The sequence below is a fragment of the Nelusetta ayraudi genome, unplaced genomic scaffold (assembly GCF_046127955.1).
Source record: "Nelusetta ayraudi isolate G7.1 ecotype Tasmania unplaced genomic scaffold, CSIRO-AGI_Nayr_v1 ptg000002l, whole genome shotgun sequence".
Lineage (NCBI taxonomy): Eukaryota > Metazoa > Chordata > Actinopteri > Tetraodontiformes > Monacanthidae > Nelusetta > Nelusetta ayraudi.
In genome coordinates, this window is record NW_027466052.1 from 10299600 (window position 1) to 10314731 (window position 15132).

Below are 15132 nucleotides of genomic sequence, written 5' to 3' on the forward strand. Positions count from 1 at the left end.
TTTGAACACATCTACTGAGACAGAATACTCTTAATAATAACAAGACCTACCAAAGATTTTTACAAATTAAAAGTTCAGTGATTGAATGTCAGAGAAAATGTGAGACAATATGTTTTGCATGACTTGTAATGCATTTGTAGCCCTTCTGAACTGATTCTGGATGGATGGATGGATGGATGGATGGATGGATGGATGGATGGATGGATGCCTTATTTAGCGTCTGCGTCAGCGGCTGATTCAAGGGTCTCTGACAGATCAAGTGCAGTCACACATTTGCTCCATGTGACCTGCCGCTGTCTGCTGGGCAGGACCTGAGAGGCCTGGGAGATTGGAGACAGACGCCAGACACACACACACACACACACACACACAGACTCGGAAGGTGTGAGAGTGCAGCTACATTATTATTTGATGAGACCTGTTGTGAGTGCCCAGCTCCCCGAGGCAACAGGCCTCGCGCAGGTTCAGCCGCTGGGTTGCAAAGCGATGCTGAGAACGGTGAAGCCACACACAGCACGCTTCGCCGTGCTGCCGTGTGACGGCACAACATCTCATGCTCGATACACACACTCTGCAGCCGGCACGAGACGCCCCCCTAAGGATTTGACAAATATCCGCTCTGACAGCAGTCACGTTTTTGCTGCATCACTCGCACGCGCTGTCCTCCAAACACCAGACAGGGCTGTTCAGTTGAAAATGTAGGCTCAGGGTGGGAGTCAGTCACCACGGCGGGGCCCATGACACCCTTCAGGAGCTGAGGGAGGGCGACTGTCACCTCATGGGCATCCAAGGTGACGCACTCAGAGACAGGCGGGTGTTTTTGTTTCGGCTCTGCCTGCAGGAGAACCGGAGGGACGGACGAACCTTCTTTGCCATGATCCGTCTTGTAAAAGGTGACCCTGTTAATGCTCACGCTTTATTGATTTCAACCACATAGCGAGCTTTTATGGCCAGTGAGCCAGATCACTAATCTCATTAACTGGTTTGAAATGGCCCAGCGGACCAAAGAATTGTTTTAACAAGCGTTTGTCGCAACTGCTAAATTGTGATTGTTTCAATAGAAGTAATCAATTTTTACAACAAATTGAACCTGATGCTGTCTTTTTTGAAGGCAGCATTCAACCGAGGGAGTTTACCAATTGGTTAAACATAGTTGTGATCACCTATTTAACTGACAGGCTTCTCATCTTTTTTAAACTATTTCTTTTGGATGCAGTTACTTGAGATTAAAAAAAAAAAAAAAAAAGAACATGGCGTGTGTGGCTGAATTAACCCCAGCGTTGCTGTCACTGGGTCGCTAGTTTTCAGGGCTATGAGATTCACTGAAGAACCTTCACTAGCATGTTGGTTCTGCAGTGGTGATTGCAGATGGGAGATAATGTAGCAGTGAGTCACTGGGGAAGGACAGTGTCTTGCTCTCCTTTCTAATCTCCACCTTTGCCTTATTAGTAAGAGAAAAATAACTTTTTATGTCATTTTTTAAAAAAATTTGTTCTGTTTGTAATTCCATTGCAAAACCAGAACACTGCAGCCAATCAGACCACCGACCACGGTGCCTGTGAAGTGTCTACGTCCCCGTCACAGGCCGCAGGCTGAGCTGATCCTGTCCTTTATTAGTCACCCCGCGTTGTGCGACTGACAAGCCATTTTTAAAACACCGGACCTGTCAGTGGGAAAGCGATGAAGCCAAATGTTTAGCTGATTATCTCCTCTCACCATGCAGCCCTTGTGGAAGCTTATGGGGACTTTGGTCCGATACGGGGTTTTATATATAGTATATACCTGTAAGTATTTTTCTGACCTGCTGTTTGTCAGCTTGATGTTTAATTCATCTTGGGCCAGACCGACTTGATGCAGAGATGATGAAAGAATACATGCAGGCAGCGTCTGAGGATTATTTATGACCGTGCCTCTGGCAGAGAGCACTTTCCTGGTGCCACTGACGGAAATTTAGTGCGTCTGCTCCAGCTTGAACGCTCCTTGCATCAGTAAAACTCTCAACAGAGAGGAAACAGAAGGGCAGTGAAGATATAGGGACGGTGGAAGGTCAAGGAGGTAATCAGGTTAAACATTTTGAAGCAGTCATTTCACAGAAAAACACTTCATGACTGATAGAATAGACAGAAACGAATGAATAATGAAACACAAAATGGGTGGAACATAAATTCTTAAAAAATCAATCCGTTCATCTATCAGATGTTGAAAGCAGGCTTGCGGAGGCCAAACCCAGGGGAGGTCACGAGAGTTCATCTGGACTCGATACTGACAAGTGGATGCGGCGGCTTCTTGCTGATTGGCAACAGAGGAAAAAAAAAAAAAAAACGTTGCTTCACTCTGTTAAATGGACGCAGTAACGTTGTACCTCTTTTATCCTGAGCCATATCCTCTTTGTAGCAGACCATCAAAAAAGGCTATTTCATTACCGGAGGGCTACAAGGTACAGCAGTCAGGGAAGGTCTGCAGCATTGTAATCATGCACCGATAGTCCGACAGAGCAACTCAGCTTCGTTTCGGATTTATGTCTCATACACGGAAACCTGACTTGCTGCTTTTTAGGGTACTTTGAAAGTAAATAAAAAAAATTTTTACTCAATGGAAAACTTAATGTAACTGCTGCGGACAATAGACAGCATGCTGCTGCTGCTGTTAAAGACAGCATGAATAGCATCACAAGCAACATGTGGGGTGATTTAAAAAGCTACTCCAGACTTGTGCAGGTTGTTGTTGTTAGTAGTAGTAGTAGTTATTGTGTCTGCACAGAGTAGCAAAGAAGTTTTTTCTAAGTGGGGTCAACAAAGTCCAATCTAAGTTGGTAAAAAAAAAAAATCATATTCAATCTCAACAATATCTTCATGAATGATTTGACTTCTTTTTTTTTTATTTATTTTTTTTTTAATATTTTGCCTTTTCAGTTACTTAAACCCTTAAATTACACCAATGGTCAAAGTTATGTGTAATAGTTTATCGTTCATATACACCAAAAGTAGTGTTAAATCAAGCATTTTGATTTAACGCTGTGATAGTGAAGGAACTACATGTTTTTTAAGGAGGAAAGGAACTACATGTGGTAGAACGTTCACATTGGAAACTATCCACAGCTTTAATATGGTATTTTCACAGTGCATCATTTCGCAGTCCATGAAGGTAATTTAGAAGTTTTATGTACCATATAGTTATGAATAGAAATGCATCTGATGGGTTATTCAGGTCCAGCATTGACTGAAGTGATTGTCGGACCTCACACCGCAGCCAGGTCTGCTGCTGAGTCGGGATTAATCCCATGACACACAATTTCTCTCATTTCTCTCATGAATGATTGGAAGAGAAGCTGTGAAACCTATTCGTGAGCGTTGCCTTGGCCATGTTAATAGAGCCGAAGGGCACAGCTGAGGCGGGAGGAGCCGTGTGACTGGGATAATATCGGCATCATAATGCCGGCCGCCGGCAGGGGAGTGAAATGGAAAAAATAAACACACAGACACACCATTAACATTGCATGAACGCAGCAGTTATGTAAGCATCTGTTTTTATGCAGCAGGACAATGTTCCCTGATTACCATTTGGTAATTACACAGACAAAGAGCAGCAGCTTATTGTGGCTTGATGAATGCGAGAGGACTGTTTTGAGGCCTTTTTTGAAAAAGAAATCTGTCACAGTCACTCAACACTCAGATGTGAGAAATGTGCCCTGCTGCTGCAATGAAAGCACAAACTGCAGCCCTTTCATTTTCCTGCTTCGCCACTTACAGTTATTGGATATTTTCATTCTCCTTTAATCTCGGTGTAAAGGAATATCGTTCCGCTCTCTTTAAGCAAGCTGCCGAACAGCTGGAATCATACTATGAATTCATTAGCAGCCACGGTAGGGCATTACTGAGTGGTTGCGCGGATTCACACCCACCGGCTGTGAAAGTGCTGAATGTAGAGCTGCTGGAAGCCCTGGCATGTTTTCAGCACAAGCAAGAAGTAAGCAGGGTTGGGTCCAACTTACTGACAAGGCTGCTCTGTCAACGCCACCCAAGGTTTACATGAAGATTACGCTGGATCGCGTTCCTAATCTGACACAGAATCCCCCCCAACACGGCACAAAGAGCTGCTGGATGTACACATCGACGCAGCACACTGTGTTTACAACGTTATCGAATCAAAATGTACCCCATGTTAGCCCCCTTTATCAACCTGACTTTGTAAGACCTCAAAGTGACAGATATTCCATGTGCAGACCACCTATAAGCTAAAAGGAGCGAAATACGAGGAAAACAAATGTACAGAAGAGAGTCGCTATGGCACCTTCTGTACACAGAGTTATTTTACAGACCATCTGTGTGTTGTTGTCCAGCTCTGTTTGTAGGTTGGCTGTCCACCATATTCATTCATCAAATCAAGTCTCCTCTTCCTCCCCGGCATTGGAATGTTTGGCCCGTCTTCTGTAATTCACAGGAAAACAAAACAAAACAGAGGAAATACCAAGTGGGACATCCAAGAAATATGAAGGGGGGACGTCCTCTTGTTTGCAGTACTGTGTGCTTACTTTGCCACCCCAAAAAAATACTTATGATAATTAGAAGGAAAGTCAGACAAGTTTTAATGTAATCGTTATTACCTTCCCTGCTGTTAAAGTGGTGCTTTGCTTTGTAGCCAATACATTGGCTGCAGTTAAAACGCCAAAAGTCCAGAAGTGCTGTGCTGTCAGCAGCCTTTAGCAATGCTCTGTGGCAGCCTGCTTATAGGTACCTTGGCTTGACGCTGCAGCTGCTTCAGGCTCTCACCCCTCCCTCAGTCAACAGAGCGGGTGTCACAATCTAATCGATTCAAGGGCACGTCCGCAGCCTGGTCCACAACGGTGCGAACCTGCTGAGTGTGTGTGTGTGGGTGTGTGTGTGGGTGGGTGTGTTTCTTCTTTATAAACACAGTGTGAGACCTAGGGGGACTCATGTGAGCATGTATGCCCATTCTCCACAGCAGTTTCTTATTATGTACTATGCAGAACCGTAAACACTATGACAAGAGTCAAGGTCCATAGTCCTTATCAGTTGAACGGGAGGAGAAGATGCATAAAAATATCAAACTGAAAAGTATCTGTTGAGAGGACAAAAACTCAAATTTACCTTTCAGACAGACTTGAGTATTTGGTTTAATTCACAAATGCCTTTATTAATCATTAATTTAACAAAATATAGGCTACATTAAAATCCAAACATAAAAATAAAGGTTTGTTACAGCTGTACGTGCAAACATGATAAACATTCACGGCAAATGGCGAGAGAAAGAAATGGAAGACGGTTACAGGTCGACACGGATGGAAGGTGCTACAACACAAAAGATGTTGCATAGGATTTACGTAAGGCCAAAATAAAATAAAATAAAAAATCTGGTGCAAGATAATGCTTACAAATAAGACAAGTAAGCAAAAATCGGGTTTCCCAAAGTGAGAGGAAAGAAGAACGTTGGTTAGCAGCTATCCACAGCAAAGCTTTCAAACTCTGTCCCCTCACAGTTCGCCAAAGAACATTTTAATCCTGTGTCGACTTTAGTCTGCTACAATCAAGAGTCGCTCGCGACAAAACCCATCACACACACACCAAGGTGCTTCTTGACAGTTCAGTTCATGTCCACACATGTGCCACTGCCACAGTCAGTCACAGTGCTTGTTTTCAATTCAGCTTCATATATTCTGCCTGATTTTAATAGCATACATTTTACTCGTAGTTGTGCACAGGGGAAGAACCGGTTTCCAACATAATTGTTTCTGATGAACTACTCAATTTTGGTTCATATTTCATTTTTTTGTTTCCAAGAAAAAAGAAGGAGCCTCATTTCACACAAGACACTCATTCTGATGCTCATTTTGAACTTCAGCGGGTCATTCTGGCTGGCGACTCAATACACTGACTCGCTGCCATATAATTGGCCGATCAGATATTTGCATTGTTGAACTGGTATACCAAATAAAGTGGCCGATAAATGCTCCCAAGGTAGAAGTTTGTTTATCAGATATATTAAGTGTGCTTTTGGCAGTACTCAGTTTCGAGGCCCACATCTTATCTCTCAGCTACACACACGTCGTCACAAGGCAAACTTTCATCACACCAAAATCACCTCTTTCATTATAGCTATATTAAAAAAAACAAAAAAAAAAACAAAAACAGAGACAAACAGCAGACTAGGAAGACATTCAGTATGAGACATTAATACGTTTACCTAGACGTCTAATTACAAGTCAGTTCTAAATGTGACAGATCATGTCGCACACTGAGGTGAAAATCGAATCAGACCTGAAGCCCTTTCGGTTTTCTAAAAGATGGGGACGCGACAGCAAAATAAAAAAAAACAAACAAAGACAAAAAAGCATTGTGGGAGCTACCTGGCTAAAGGTGTGCAGCATGGCTGCTAACCAGAGAGTCGATGGAACACTGATAGTGCATCACATTTAAATGCTCGTTTGTGTCACAGTCACAACATGTAATAAATAGGTGACCCCACACAGCGATCGTGCCCAGTGCGAAAAAGTGCAGGGAAAAACAAACAAAACCAAAACCACATTGTGTGCTGGCAGTGACCCTGGTGATAGGTCCCCGACTTAACCACATTAGTCATTTCAGCTGAGTACTTAATGCCTGCTGAAAAAAATGTGGCGTTGTGACACTTGTGAAAACTCTTAACGCAACGTGGCCGTCAAAGTGCTACGCATTGAAAAGAACACAGCAGGATCAGCTCAGCCTTTCACTTTTACAGGTGATACAACATGCTGCTCAATGCACTGTGACAAAGGATATGGTAGAATGAAAGGGAAATAATAATAATAAATAAAACTAGTCTGACTGTATCAGGAACAACATATGGTCCCAGACTTTGAGAAAATATTTTTGATGGACTCACAGTGGAGCTGCTCCAAGACATAAGTGGTTACAGGAATAGACTTTTTCCACATCACAAACTGATGCCCTCATTAAATGAAGAGCCTCCCTCCTGGGCTGCACTAGCATAAGCACAGGGCAAAGTGATGTTTCGGATTACAGTCAGTGCTGGAATTAAAAGCCCCGCCTCCTGTTTGTTGGTCCTCTCGGCCTTCTGGCCTGGAGCCTCTTACATGCATGTTAACTGCACACAACTAAAAATTATAACAAGAGAAAATCCAGGTGGTTTTTGCACTGAGCTAAACTCATTTCTAGTGATGAACAGCAATTCACACCAAATGTATAGTACACGTTTTTGGAAGAAAAGCTGGAGTATTGCACAGATGCAACACCATCAGCTAAGTTGTCTGCAGGGGGCAGACCGGTCGTTTAGCATCAGTCAAGGCTTAAGGTGCAGAAATACAGTAAAGACCACATTTAGCCATTTTGTGGATGGAAACACAGGCGAGTCAGGTGGCACCGACCGCTTTCGGTCATGGGGAGGAGGGGCGGCGAGCAGCACAATGATGAACGGCATGTCTGTGTGTGTGTACAGCTGCTTTCATCTTAGTAGTAACATAAAGCAAACTTGAGCGATACGAATGACTGACTTGACTCCGGAAATATACAATAGTTTCTGTTACTGTTTGAAAACGATTTCTGCGAAAATAGCTTCTGTTTTACAACTACCAACCTGAAGGAGAGTCCAAGTCATCAGAATAGCATTGGCCATAGCAAATCGCTACTGGATCATCGGTTTGTCCTTTTCTGTCCTTTGGAAATGGTAAAGACAATAATGGCCGACAATAACTGCATGCCTTTGTCGGAGCTCATTTGTGTCGCAGACAAATGGCTCTGACAGTTTGCTTGGCTGAGCATGATGCACTCATAGCTTCTTCCTGTCTGAGTCAGACATCTCCAAAGTTCCATACTTTTGCAAAAATACTCTTTGCTTGCATAATTAAATCAAATATTCAATTTAGAGATGGATAAAAAGCAGGCTTATGACTAATGCAAGTATGCAACTTTTCCCTGGATTGAAAGCCTACAGGTTAAGGACACAGACAAGGTGATGGAGCCCGCAGGCATCACTTGAAAGAAAATGGAATAGGATGACTTCAATGCACAACGTTCCACACCATAATTTCAAATAAGGCATTTTTTTGTCCCACCCCCACTTCATGGGAAATTCTGCACTGAAAGGAATGAAAGGACCCTCTTGATATTTGTGGCTGCCATCATGTCTCCCAGCTCCTGCACGTTTTTCCTTGCATAAACCGGGACGTGATGCTCTTTGATTCCCATTAGCTCCAATTTTTTTGTTTGTTTGTTTGTTTTCGCACAGTGATCGGAACAATTTGGAGCACCTCAGCGACGCCATCAGACAAATCCTGCAGCATCTCCCGCAGGAACAGTGATGCCTGAAGTGGCCGGTTGCCGGTGCACGTTTTCGCCGGCACGTGTTTCTACATTACATAACGTGAGCATGCGCCCCCAAAGGGCAGCCGGGCTGTGAGGGAGCCCTGACATCAGGACAATTCTGTCTCGCAGCATCCCATAACGCGGCTCCTCAGCACCCAAACCGTCAAATACCTCTCATACTGAGTGGAATTGGGGGAGAAAATACTCTCATCTGTCGCCCCCACGTGTGTTGCTGACAATGGCAGAAAATAATAATAGGCTACAGTCGTGTTTTTAAGGTACCCGGGGAATCGTTTGCGCATCAACATCATCATCATCATCATCATCATCATCAAATTCATCACCATCACCACACGCATGCAGCAAGGCGCCGCCGCCGCAGCACGATCACAACTCTCAGATAAAGTGAATCCAACCATTCTCCCATTCACGCGGCGGGGACATCTTGAAGCGGTGGCGCCGCACTTTGTAGTTGTTGCCGTGGTTGTTGTCCCAGAACTCCTCGCCGCCCACGCAGTACTTGATGGCGAACTGCAGCGTGCCGCCGTTGTCCAGGTAGGTGGGCATGACGATCTTGAAGCGGAACCTGTCCGTGGCGCCGTCGCCCGAGCTGGGCACGTAGGACGCGAGGCTGTCCATGTGCGTGATCCAGTTGTTGAGCGAGTAGCGCAGCGAGACGCTCTTCTCGAACGCCAGGTTGAGGACGCGCACCATCCCGGACATGCTGAACTCGTCCGCCTCGACGCTCTCCAGCATGACTTTGACTTCGCGCACCTTGTGCTCGAAGCCCGGCAGCGTCCCCGGGTTGGTGAACTGCAGCTCCATGAACACGGACTGCGCGGGCGGCCGCGGGAACTTGGTCTCCAGGTGGTTCAAGTTGAGGGGTCCCTTGGATAGTTTGGCCAGGATGCGCTCCGGCACCTCGGGCTCGTCGCCGTCGTCGAAGTGCTTCACCATGATGAGCTCCAGGCCGAGGGAGTCCGCGAACCGGACCTTTTTCTGACTCGTCGGACTCCTGCTCCTGCAGATCTCCAACTTTGCCCTCTCCGTGGGCGTGGGGAGCGACTTGCACCTGCGGCGCAGGCTGGGGCTCTGCGGGGGCTTGAGGAAGGTCTCTCTGCCCCGCGGTCGCTCGTCCACCACCGGCATCTCGGTGGGCTCGCAGGTGCCGTTCATCCGCTCCAACTCTTCCCCATCCTCGAACCGCGGGTTGGCCGCTGCCAGGCTCCCGAAAAGTCCGGCTATGCAGCTGTAGTTCCTCGGCAGGCAGTTCTTCGGAGGCAGCATGACCGCGGCGGGGTGCGCAGCTTCTGCTTCCAGGCGCAGTCAGGAGCGAGAGTCTGCACTGCGGAGCAAGCAAGTGGCTGTCGTGATGCCGGGGACCGGTGTTATGGCCTCTCCTGGCTGCACGCAAAATGATGGCGCGCAGCTCGCGGGAGCGCGCGCGCACGCACACAAAAGTGAACGCTCAAATACGGCCTAAAGACCTAATTTTAGCAAGTCTAGTGTTTGAGAATGCTTTTGAGTCCGTTTTGTTTATTTTACTCCTGTAATATTAAATAATCTCTTATTCTTACTTGAAAGGATTGCATCTAGGCATCGCATAGATCTACTGTATAAGCTTTATGTTGTAATGTTGTATGTTATAAGATTGCCACTATACGGTTCTTTAATACTTTTTTTTATTACACAGGTCACTATACAAATAAGAATTAACTCTGAGTGATTAATATGTTGTAGCAGAGACACACATAATGGGTAACATAAGGTCACAATCCGCTCACATTCATAGCAAGAGAAACGTGTATATGTTCATGGAGGAACTCGATTGTCAGGTTAAGCTAAGGCAATTGGCCAGGTTTCCAGTGACTTGAAGACATTTTGCCTCTCACCCAGAAGGCGTCATCGGTGAAAAAGAATCCACCACGGGAATGAGAATGGTTTGATTCTCTCTGCCTTTCAGAAAGTCATTCAGATGAAAAGCAAAATGTCTTCAAGCCACCAAAAACCAGTCCAGTTGTTTAACTTTTGCATTCAAGTCTTCAAAACAAAATATGGCAAACAAGACAATGAATAAAAATAAAAATGACACATTAACTCCAGTAAAATGCCACACCCTCCAGCTGCCCTCTATCCTGTTTCCATACACTGATACCTGGTGGATTAAAGCAGGTCTCAGCTATTTTCACCTTTCTAGTCAATAAGAAGACCTTTCCCATTAACACGATTTCTGTGACCCACTGTTTTCTTTCTTGTTGTGTGACTTAAGTGATACAAGGTTCAATTATTTCACCATCTCCCATCTTGACCTCTGATTTTTTTTTTTTTTTCTAGAATTCTGAGTTTAAAGTCAAAATTCTGACTTTAGCTCATGGAGTTCTAAGATGAAAGTCAGAGGTGTGGCTACCTCGAAGAAACAGTGTCATTGAGAGAGCTACATTCTGATGGATTGAACCCTAAAAACGTGGATTTAGTATTCAGTTAATACTTAAGTATTGACTTACTTTTGTAAGTAAGTCAATACTTTAGTAAGTGTTCCAAAAACATCTATTTCACCAAAAGAGGCAGAAAAGTAAGAGTTCTAGATTTACATTCGGTTTGATGCAATCAAGTCACATTAAAATAAAGAAAAAAGAAAGAAAGAAAAAACTGCTTGGAAAACTGCACCGGTCTGACAGACATTTGGTGGACTTACGAGGCTGTTAATCTATTAAACTTTGAATTCAGAGGGATGATATTGCTGCATTGTGTAGGATATACTGTCAAGCATTACCATTGTCACATAAACGGGCTATGTACATATGAAAATTTACCCGGACTATTTTTTCTGTTGTTCGTTGAAGGAAGTTGTTGCTCTTGCGCGCTCCCGCCAGATAATGCAATTCTAAAAGGATGTCGTGAACTCGGCATAACAGCGTCAGAGGGTGACGCTGTGCAGCTCTGGACCAATGAGCGAGGCTGTGGTCAAGACGTGCGGCAGGGCTGCAAAGTGCGTGGGTTTCCTCTCTGCACGGTCGATTAATTAATAACGTGCAAATTATTACGCCTGACAAATAACCGTCCAAGCCTCAAGTCGCGTTTGCATTGAGAAACGTGTCCGTGCATCAGACTTGACTGTCGTTTGCATGCTGGAAACGTGCGAACGTCAGAAGCAGCAGCGTGGCACGGAGCGTGGCGCCTACGTGCCGAATTGAACGTTGCGCCCAACCGGAAGTTGCCTCTTTCGCAACCATTAAATGTTTGCTTTCGGGCTATTTTGTGCATTCTAACGTGCCTACATACCTCCGCAACCACATAAATAATGTAGCGGTTTAAAAATGATTTCATTTCGAACATCATTTAAATGCATGCAATATTACTGTATTATATTGTGTAATATAATATATTATTCTATACATATCACCCAAAAGTCTCCACGACATTTACGGGGTGCTTTTGAACGTCGAGTGCATGGTGCTTTAAACTGAAGCGTGCGGCATAACAGGAGCCGAGAAGTAATGTACACAGCAAAGTTAAGCCCCCCCCTCCCCGTCACAATTTCCGGTCCAGCCAGCAGACGTTACTATGACGACAGCAATACAGCTTGACCGTGAAGGAATTCACCGAGACGCAAACAGAAAATCAGTTTGTTAAGGGGCGACAAAAAAGGCTAGCAAGCAGGAAGAAAATTACTAAAAAAAAAAATACAGAAACGTGAGAAATTTGCGCTTTAGAAGGTTGGACGACTGACTGTACTGACTTCTAGGGCTGTGGAATACGCTGTGATTTCGAAGGTTTTTATTTTATTTTTAATTTTATTTTTATTTATTTTCTTATTTTTAACATTTTAGGTCCACTCGAGTCAACCTGAACGACCTTGTTTCGTTGTAAATTTGTTCTTTTAGATCATGTAGTGAAAAGTCCTTCCGATGGCGACCTGGTTATCAGCAGACCGCACGGCCGCGAGTGAAGCTTCAACGGAGGGGGGTCCAGCTGAGGAGCAGCTTCTCCAGACACCAGACAGGAGGCACGTCGACAACCTTCTGGATATCAGTGAGGAGGGATTCTTGAAGGACTTGGAGCCACATGAGCATCATCCCTACTCTGGCTGGGAAGAAGCTGTAAGTATACTAATCTACATTTCCACTTTGGATAACAATTTAGCCGCACACAGTAATCAATAAAAATTCAGGTAATACTCAAGACTAAAGCACCGAAGTGATAAACAAATAACAACAAATGTAACCATGACAGAAAGACTCACAGAGATGTAGTCTGCATGTTCTGATGCCTTTTCAAGGTTAGGTCAGTGAAAACTGAGAAACAAAAGCATTAAGTTTAGGTATTTACGGGATAAAATATATAACAGCACAGTACAGTGATTTTTATGCCGCACGCGCACACACACACGCACACACACACACACACACACACACACACACACACACGACACGCTTTCTGTATATGTACAATGTGTAAAACGATCCCTGGGTACTGTTGGATCAGAGAATTTTCTTGTGTCGTGCTGCTAATCCGCGTGTTCGTTGAATGAAGAGTCTCAGGAGAAGAATGCCAATTTAAATATGTCTTTAGTAAATAAATCAATTCAGGATACAAATATACAGAGCTCTGGGCCGAGTTCAAAACCCTAGCAACAACAAAGTATTGTCAGGGCATGAAGTCTGACTGTATAAAAGGACTGGGTCAAGGTACAGATAGCAAAAAAAACACATGCAGACGCTCCCAGATGTTGTCCTCCTCTGACTGGCTTCCCGCTCTCCAGACCCCAGCCCCATTGGATGTTGAGGCAGCCTTTGATCCAAGTGTCTGATTACTGATTGCAACAGCAAACAAGTCCTTATTTGGAAGGGAGCCAAATGATCCATCATTGTTTCCAGTGTGACCTGTTGAAATAATACAGTGCACGACATGCCTGAGGTCACAGGTTCCTCTCCCCCGTGCCTCCGATGGATCATAAGTTCCCCCCCTGTAAATGAACGGGTTATAAAGTTTAATGGTGGTCGCAAAGTCAGTTAGCTCTCTGTCCATCCTCTGGTCCCGCAGGGTCACCAGTTTGTGAGGGATGTTCTTCCCTTCTTTCTTGAGCTCCCTGTGTGACTCCTGCAACAATGCCTTTTTCCTATGAGTAGGTCAGCCAAATGATTTAAACAGTTCTATATTAATAATCATGTTATTATAAACAAACATCTAAACTCATTATATTATTCAACACAATCATCTAAACTAAATATATGATTCCAACAGTACCGTAAAACATGACTGTATCCTGTTATTTTTAAGTGATAATCTAACAGCTGTAAATATCAGACATTCTTTGCCAAGGATTAAGAAGTATCATCAGAAATATTACCAATAGCTTTAACGTCACTTTCGATGTTCAAACAGGTCCGAGGTTGGACCAGAGCGGCTCCACTCAGCAGCATATTTGTTTCTCCCAAGAGGAACAAGAACCGGACGACCAAGCGGGCTGACAGCCCGGGCCGCCTGTCTGTTGACCTAGCGCCGCACAATGCAGAGAGATCGGCTAAGAAGTCCACGGAGATGAGGCAGTCCTCAGCGTCCTGGAGCGACACCATGGCGGCGGCGGCGGCGGCGGCAGCTGCTTCGGAGTCGACCGTTTTCGATGCCTTCTGGAGGAACATGCCAGAGATGTTGCCGGAGGAGAACCCAAAGAAGAAAGCGAGCCACAAGGACCATCCTCCAAAGAGCAAGTCGGCCAAGACTTCAAAATCCATCCACAGGTGCAGCAACACGGTGGTTCCCATCAAACAGTTCACCTTTTTACCACCCATCGAGGAGCTGCAACTGAGTCCTCAGCTGCTGAACGAGCATATCTACCCTCAGAGGCCTTTGGAGGGAGAACCCTCAGAGAAAAACAGCTTTGCGTTGGACAAGAAGGGCGGAATGAAAGGGACAAGAGTGGACACGGTCATGAATCCCGACTCGGGCCTTTACTCCAAACTCCACGTCTCTCAGTGCAACTCGCAGCTGCTGTCCGCTTTCAGTGTTTCCATCCCCAGTCGCTATCAGGTGTCTCTGTCCTCAAACCAAACGCACGCCTCAATGGGCAAGAGGGCCATTTACTCTGGCAGCGGAGCACACGACGCAGCTCCTATGTATGCACTCAGTCTTTAAGGCTGAACTTGGTTTTATATAGCAGGTTTTACATCAAGTCACATGCCTCCCTGTGGAGGATTCTGCATGGACCACTTTAAAGGCCGCACCTCCAAGTTTTCTTTTTTTAAATGTCACGATTGATATTGTTTTTAAAAAGAGCACGTTACCATGTGAGAAATACACCCTGTTTGTATATGTGAACTGTTCCATTTGGCATGACCATGGACTATAATGTGTGGCCCGTTATCTGTGCCCACCCTATCACACATCATTTTAAATACCTCAGATTAATATTGAAAAATGTGGTTATTGTATAGAATGTTTAATCGTGCTTAGTGCAATATCAGGGGTATAGAATATTGTTTCCAAGGCGAGACAAGTTTGAGATGATCTTGTTTATTTCATTTTTTAAGATCTAACGTGTGCAGTTTAGTGGCATCTAGTGGAAACAAAACATATTGCAAACCTTAACGTTAATCCCAGTTTTCCAGATGCCCCGCTGTACCACACATTTTTTTTGAAAAAAAAAAAAAAAAGATTATTTTCATCTTTTAATTCAGGGTGGAAATAACAAAACAGCACAGGTCCCTGTTCTGGAATACATGGTGCAATATGGTCGCCTGACAAGTGCACCCACTTTTTATATAAATGCGTTTGTTCTTGAAACCTATTTTCTGTTTTTTTTCCTCCAAAATGA

The 15132-nt window shown here is 44.5% G+C and overlaps 2 protein-coding genes across 4 annotated transcripts; one reads left to right on the forward strand and one right to left on the reverse strand.

The window, feature by feature from the left end:
- Positions 1-5128: 5128 nt before the first annotated feature.
- Positions 5129-10010, reverse strand: LOC142886345 (protein phosphatase 1 regulatory subunit 3E). The gene has a single exon (XM_076023409.1). The coding sequence runs from the start codon at positions 9603-9605 to the stop codon at positions 8715-8717; it is 891 nt and encodes a 296-aa protein (XP_075879524.1). The 5' UTR covers positions 9606-10010; the 3' UTR covers positions 5129-8714.
- A 707-nt stretch (positions 10011-10717) lies between these two features.
- cunh16orf46 (chromosome unknown C16orf46 homolog) lies at positions 10718-14951 on the forward strand. 3 transcript variants are annotated; one of them, XM_076023437.1, is made up of 3 exons: positions 10718-10890; positions 12203-12418; positions 13704-14951. In XM_076023437.1, the coding sequence occupies exons 2-3, from the start codon at positions 12227-12229 to the stop codon at positions 14451-14453; spliced, it is 942 nt and encodes a 313-aa protein (XP_075879552.1). In that variant the 5' UTR covers positions 10718-10890; positions 12203-12226; the 3' UTR covers positions 14454-14951. The 3 variants fall into 3 exon arrangements, with proteins under 3 accessions (XP_075879552.1, XP_075879570.1, XP_075879560.1); XM_076023455.1 differs by lacking the exon at positions 10718-10890 and adding an exon at positions 11181-11307; XM_076023445.1 differs by lacking the exon at positions 10718-10890 and adding an exon at positions 11895-12034.
- Positions 14952-15132: the final 181 nt, after the last annotated feature.

Bases quoted from the DNA above. Each gene is read 5' to 3' on its own strand.
- LOC142886345 (XM_076023409.1), bottom strand. From the start codon at position 9,605: ATGCTGCCTCCGAAGAACTGCCTGCCGAGGAACTACAGCTGCATAGCC.
- cunh16orf46 (XM_076023437.1), top strand. From the start codon at position 12,227: ATGGCGACCTGGTTATCAGCAGACCGCACGGCCGCGAGTGAAGCTTCA. The intron at 12,419-13,703 runs GTAAGTATACTA...ATGTTCAAACAG, and splicing joins ACTCTGGCTGGGAAGAAGCT to GTCCGAGGTTGGACCAGAGC.